At 47.2% G+C, this 6,574-nt stretch overlaps 1 protein-coding gene across 1 annotated transcript; it reads right to left on the bottom strand.

Annotated features, from left to right (window-relative positions):
* Window positions 1–5,297: 5,297 nt before the first annotated feature.
* Vti1b (Vesicle transport through interaction with t-SNAREs 1b) lies at window positions 5,298–6,527 on the bottom strand. Its single transcript, XM_084601965.1, has one exon. It carries the CDS (start codon window positions 6,370–6,372, stop codon window positions 5,689–5,691), a length of 684 nt encoding a protein of 227 aa, XP_084458091.1. The 5' UTR covers window positions 6,373–6,527; the 3' UTR covers window positions 5,298–5,688.
* Between the last annotated feature and the right edge of the window lie 47 nt (window positions 6,528–6,574).

Genomic DNA, 6,574 nt, shown 5'->3' with positions numbered 1-6,574 from the left:
ACTTCACAGCTCGGCTGCCTTCTTCAAGCAGCATTTGCCCTAAAGTACTGGGACAGCAGGACGATTGGGGCGGGGGCGACTCGAGGAGCCGTTTAGAAAAAAAAAAAAAAAATACCGAAAATTACGTCAGTTCCTAATGCGAAATTTGAGCACAGCTCATCACCTAGCTGTTTCATCTCTTCGAGGCAAAGATTTTGAGTAAGACACATATATGTACAATTGCAGACAACGTTTTTTTTTAATTTTTCACACGTATTTCTTCAAGAAACAGGCCCCTAACAGTTCTCGGCTGTCATCAAAGAAGCTTAGTGGTCGGAGAAATAAAGAGAGCAATTGAGTTATCGGGAGTTTGCGGGAAGCAGCGCGTGGACCCATATAGGAACCTTGCGCGACGAACAGATAGCAGCGACTGACTGGTGCCGCTGACGCCGCTAGCAAGTGAAGCGAGTGAGAACGGGATGCACGCACCGTGATCCGCTGATAGCGAGCCGGCGTTTTGGCAACCGGAGAGCACCCTTGCCGCTACGCAGGAAGAAAGGGGGGAACCCCCTCCTCCTCTTTCTGCATGGCAGCGACAGTGTTACGAAGAGGCGTCCGTGTGCTGTGCGATGTCAGCGCACGTTAAAGATCCCCAGGTGGTCGAAATTACTCCGTAGCCCTCGACTACGGCTCCTCTTTCTCTCTTTCCACTTTCTCTCCCACCTTTCTCCCTTCCCTTACGGCGCGGTTGAGGTGTCCGCAGAAAACAAGTGAGGCAGTTGGCGCGCCTTTCCCTTCCTATAAATGAATAAAAATGAATCCCACCTTCCTCTTTCCCTTACGGCGCGGTTGAGGTGCCCACAGAAAACAAGTGAGACAGTTACCGCGCCTTTCCCTTCCAACAAATAAATCAGTTTTTAAATCTTTCTGCATGGCGGCGACAGTGTTCTACGCAGTCACGAGTGGTAAGACGCCCGACTACTGTGCCGGAATACCCGGGTTCGAACCCGACCTCGGCGGCTGCGCTTCGATGGAGGCGAAACGAAGAGGCGTCGTGTGCTGTGCGATGTCCCCAGGTGGTCGAAATTACGCCGTAGCCCTCCACTACGGCTCCTCTTTCTCTCTTTCTACTTTCACTCCCACCATCCTCCCTTCCCTTACGGCGCGGTTGAGGTGTCCACAGAAAACGAGTGAGACAGTTACCACGACTTTCCCTTCCTATACATCAATCAATCAACCTCTCTACGCAGTCACGCGCTCCGCCGAGGTGGTGCAATGGTAAGACGCCCGACAATTGTGCCTGAGTACCCGGGTTCGAACCCGACCTCGGCGGCTGCGTTTCGATGGAGGCGAAACGAAGAGGCGTCCGTGTGCTGTGCGATGTCAGCGTACGTTAAAGATCCCCAGGTGGTTGAAAATTACTCCGTACCCCTCCACTACGGCTCCTCTTTCTCTCTTTCCACTTTCACTCCCACCTTCCTCCCCTTACGACGCGGTTGATGTGTCCACAGAAAACAAATGAGACAGTTACCGCGCCTTTCCCTTCCTATAAATCAATCGGATCGGTGGCTCAGCTACAGAGCCAGTAGCAGGCCCGTGCATTTTCTTTCCTAAGGCCACAACAACAAAAACAGCTTTCGCTTCAAAATATATGCTTTGGAGGGGCTGTGCGTGGACGCATGCGCGGCCAGGCTGATAGTGGAGCCCGTTTTCTGGGGATTCATTTGCCGCCATGACTTCGCCACTTGATTTTGTCGCCAGAAACGCACTGAGAGCGATCTCCGTGCTGCCATCTGTGAAAATAGTCAGCAGCGGCTGAGAACACGCTGCTGGCTATTTTTCTATGTACCTGCGGAGGTTCTGGTGCGCATAATTTCATCGCGCCATATGGTCCCACATCATGGTTACACCATAAAAAATAGAGGGCTATGATTACACCGATGGAAACGAGTTGGTTGGTAAAACTTTATTTGAGCCTTGGTAAAGTGGCTTGGTAAGGATGGGGAAGGGGCTGAGCAAGACCACGGCGACAGGCCCTCGGGCCGCTCTAGATAGTCAGGCACATTTGGGTCGCGGCAACATTCAAGGCCTAGTCCACGATGCAAAGCAGTAGCTCCGTACTTGAGCTGCGCAGTGCACCCACGAATCTCTCCTGCGATTAGGGTAAGTTTGGTAAATGAGGGTGAAATCTGCTCTGGTGCTTGGGCATAATATACAGTTCAGAGATTTTCCACCTTGTTTTCAAGGCGCTGCTGAGTATGAATTTTGTATCAATTCTGCGTCAGTTAAGGTATGTTGGTTTGCGTTCATTCAAAAAAGAAAAAATGAAATGCTAGTTTCTAAAATAGTCCTTATTTACTTTACATAACTTTCACATTTTGGAGGGGGCAGTTAGGATTAGCTAAGGGCAAATCGTACCTCCGCCAGGTGCTCGAGCTTTGGCTATGGGTCTTTAGGGACATGTGCTATCCCATTTCTGCGATGGCCAGTCTTTGTTCGAGCGCTAGTCGCGGTGCCATCACAGGTCTCTTGCATAGCTAGCTTGCATAGTGAGCAAAAATCAAATTCGGTTATGGCATATATGGCCCTGTGCATCTGCGCATCTCTTTATCTCGATGATTTCTTGAACAGAAACATGTTACCGCAGAAGACTGCAAATTGCCCGTCAGGTCCTGCGTGCCGATCTGCAGATGATGCCAGTGATGGTGCGGTATACATTGATGTGGCCACCTTGCATTGAGGTGCTGCATTCCAGAGCTTCTGCAAGTACTCAAAAAGGGAAAGAAAAAAAAAAGAAGTTGGGCGCACTGCTAGCTTCTAAGTTTCTGTTTCGCAGTGTGGACTGTGTGTACATACTGATGGCAAAGGCGCGTGGTGTAAAGGCTTTAGCGTGGTGGAGGCACGTGGACTGATGGCAAAGGTGGGTGGTTGGGCCACAGTGGCGGATGGGTCTGAAGAGATGATGGGCGACAACTGTCATCTGGCTCTGAAGCTCTCTGCCCTCTTACCTTTTGCAACGACTGGCGGGATGTCTTGGTTTTTCACTAAACTGGATAAACTGGAGTTTCATGAATTATGCCATTATAAACCTCTTTTCAGTCTCCAGTCTGGGTCTAGTTGGCAGTTTCTTGCAGTGCAATCTGACCGCCAAAATGAGGCCCCCAACAAGATGACAGGAGCTGTTGAGGACATTCAGACTGATTGCATCGACGACTGTCAACAATTCAGGGCGGAAGCATCAGGTGCCAACTGTTGCAGAGAAGACCGCTCTTCCTTGGGCGGCATATGTATGCAGCTTACTTTAAAGTTGGCCTCAGATGGTATCAAAGTGACAGCCCTTGAAGAGATGTATGCACAAGATAGCCATTTTGTATGTCATTTTAATTTTGCCCTGCATGTGTTGCTACTGCTCGACAAGCAGTAACAACATTTGCAGTTGTTGGAAAAGTTTGGGCCACGAATTTGTAAGCAGGCCTGGAACGGACAAACATGAAATTCGCAGAGAAGCTGGGGAGGGGTGCTTGGTTGGAATCTTATGGTAAAAATAAATTGCCTCACTCATTCATTCTACTCTCATATATATGTCTCATGGTTTCTTGTGGTTATATGTGCTGTGATTGTGTGCTTCGTGGACACTGAAAATTGGATCACTATGTTTGAACATCTGCCTCATATGCGACAGGTGTGGGCTTCAGTCCCTATTGCCACAGCGTACCCACTGGTTTCTAGTCAGCACAGGTTTTTCCCATGGTTTGTTGCTTGGTCCTTCTGGGGGCTAAATGAATGAAAATGGGACATCTCTGTAAAGTGACACACCACATGCCATGGTACCATTTGGCCAAGGCAAACCTAGCACCAATGAAATTAATCTTTATTAATAGTAGTCTGTTGTACAGCTTTACAAAAGTTGCAAATGCTGGTCATAGAAACCATTTGCACATTTTTAGTTAGTAATGTTTCAGTTCCCCTTATGAACTTTCTTTCATTTAGCAAGGTTTGCTTCAAAAACGTAGCTAAATTAGTAGTTAATACGATACACATAGTAAAAGTGTCATGTGGCAAATGACTATTTTTTTTAAACAACTCCTCTCGTCTGCTGTTTTGCTGTGCGACAATGAATGAGCTGTGAGAAAGTGCATCAGTTCTACACTTGAACCATAACTTTTGCAGTTTTTGGGTCCAGCGATCAACCTTTTTGCTCTGCCATGAAATGCATGGAATGTACAGTTCAAATGAATAACAATCTCTCTGCTTACTATAGTGAGTATTGCCAGAGTCATGTACAGCACACAGTATTTCTTGAACAGTGTTAGGAGGTAGTGGCAGCTACACCCCAGTTTTGCTTAGCCTGCTCCTTGTTTCTGTGATCATTATTTGTGCCAAATTCCTTTTATATTAGTTACCCGCTCCTTCACAGCATGAATTGCTTTGGGACGTTAAGCCCAATAACCTATAAGCTGCCCACCAGTCGAAGTTTCCTGTTTGCACTTTTAGCACAGGACCAGGTTAACTGGAGGGACATGAAAGAGGTGCTCACCCTTCAGTAGGTGTAGTCCAGCTGATTATGATGATGTGAACAGGATTGTTTGCCTGAAATGTTTTTTAGCAACAAACAGCTTTCATCAAAAACAATGTTGGTCCAAACAGAAGCACTGGCAATAGATGTTGCATAAATAGTAAGTTACACAGCACGACCCAGAAGGGAACCTCCCCGTAGAGAGTGCAATTTATATTTTAGCCATGCCCTATGATCTGTACCCTTTGACAAAGGCATTGTTTTCATGGCTGTTTCCTTCCTCTATGGATCATGAAAGTAGAAACTGTCCGATTTACTGGTTCGTCGCACAACTACAGTCGGCTGCGTAACAACATTCGCCACACTTTGCATATGATGGAAAGGCTAGCAGCAATGCCACAAGTCGGTGTACCATCTTTGCGTAAGCAGCCAAGCAACGGAGAGCATCTCTTTTGTGACAAGACGAATAATTGTTCTCGCCTTTTTACACCCTTTAATCTTTCAGGGTGTTGTGAGCGAAACCCGTTGACTGGTTACTTTCGACAAATACCTAGCTGCCCACTGGCTTCGGGCAGTGCCTGGTCGCTGTTTCTTGAACACCCTGCCTTTTGGCTGCATTTGTATGAGCCCGCTTGTTCAGCTGTGGCAACACCTACAAAGCCCGTAAAAGGATAACTGAACAACGATAATTTCACCATCTGCATGCCGCCGCTACACCATAAAACTTGTTCCCCCTCTTGCCTTTGAAGCAGCATGTGAGGCGTAAAGTCATGATGAATGCAACGCTGCAAAAAGCTTGGTAGCAGTGGTGCAGTACTCTTTAATTTTAATACATCGAGAGATAATTCAGACAATGCTACCCAATGTAAATGTAGGAACAGTTTGCCAACAATGAATGGCGTAGCAAGCGAGATCAAGGTATATAAAATTGCTCCCCAGGCTAGGTCCGTGTAAGCAAGATGTGCAAAAGAATCTGCACCGCCGAAATGTCTTGAAATGTATACGTACAAGAACATATCATTTGTTATTTCAAAAGTTCTCCAAAATAAAACATTACAAGGTTTGATTCAAATTCTTAGAAGTAGAACACTCATTTCGAGTTGCGCGATACGTCTGCAGGAAAGGTAAATAAAGATAGGCTTGTTTCCTTCACTTCAAGCTGCAACATGAGTTCACGCATACACCTCGACTCTTCACTTCATGATAAACTTCCAGTAGATAAGGGCTCCTAGGATGCACATTTCGATAACGATAATCATGATCAGGATCATTTTGTTGGTCATGACGCGCCTATACATGGTGCGCAATATCTTGCGGCTCGTCGAGAGGTTCTGATCCGTCTCTTCGAGCCGCTCTTTGGTACGCACAAGAGACTCCCTTTGCGTGCGCAGCTCTTCAGCTACAGCTGTTCCGATCTGGTCGGTTTCAGCGGCGACTTGGAAAGTTCTCGCCAGGCTGTCCGTAGTTCTATCCAAGGTTTCGTTCATCTGCAGAAGTCTGCTTCGTTGAGGATCACCAGCGCCGAAATCTCCCAAAACACTGGATGGGCTCAATAGGTCTTGTCTAGCGATGGTGACGTGCGTAACACCACCGGCCAAAGACGCTGCGGTCTTGTTTACGTCGTCCAGTTCCAAGCGGTATTTTCGCGTCTTTGAATTCATATGCACACGATACGGGTTCGGCGCTGCTCTAGCTTCATGTTCCAGCTCTTGTAGAACGCCGGTAGCTTGGTCCACTTTGCGCTGCACTTCGCGAAGAAGAGATTTCTTGCTCTCGCCGTTGCCGCCCCGTCCTTTGGCACTTTCCAGTTTCCGTCGTATTTCTTCCATAAGTGCCACAAAGTCCTCTTCGAGGTCCTCAAACTTTTCCGAGGACATTTCTAACCTTGTCGGCTCGAGTGAAACGAAATGAAAAGGGTAGGTTATTAAAAATAACAGCCTACCATGCGATCACGCAGTAAAAACACACCCAGCGCTGATCCTATGACCATCCATGCATATAATATCCATGCCAATCTGCCAATCAGTCCGAATTGGTCGCGTTACAAGTCAAGCCAAGCCTGAACAAAAAAAATGTTAT

The sequence above is a fragment of the Amblyomma maculatum genome, chromosome 4 (assembly GCF_055883805.1).
Source record: "Amblyomma maculatum isolate TAMU_Amacu chromosome 4, ASM5588380v1, whole genome shotgun sequence".
Lineage (NCBI taxonomy): Eukaryota > Metazoa > Arthropoda > Arachnida > Ixodida > Ixodidae > Amblyomma > Amblyomma maculatum.
The sequence above is the reverse complement of the archived record's forward strand: the minus strand, read 5'-3'. Positions and strand labels throughout refer to the sequence as shown.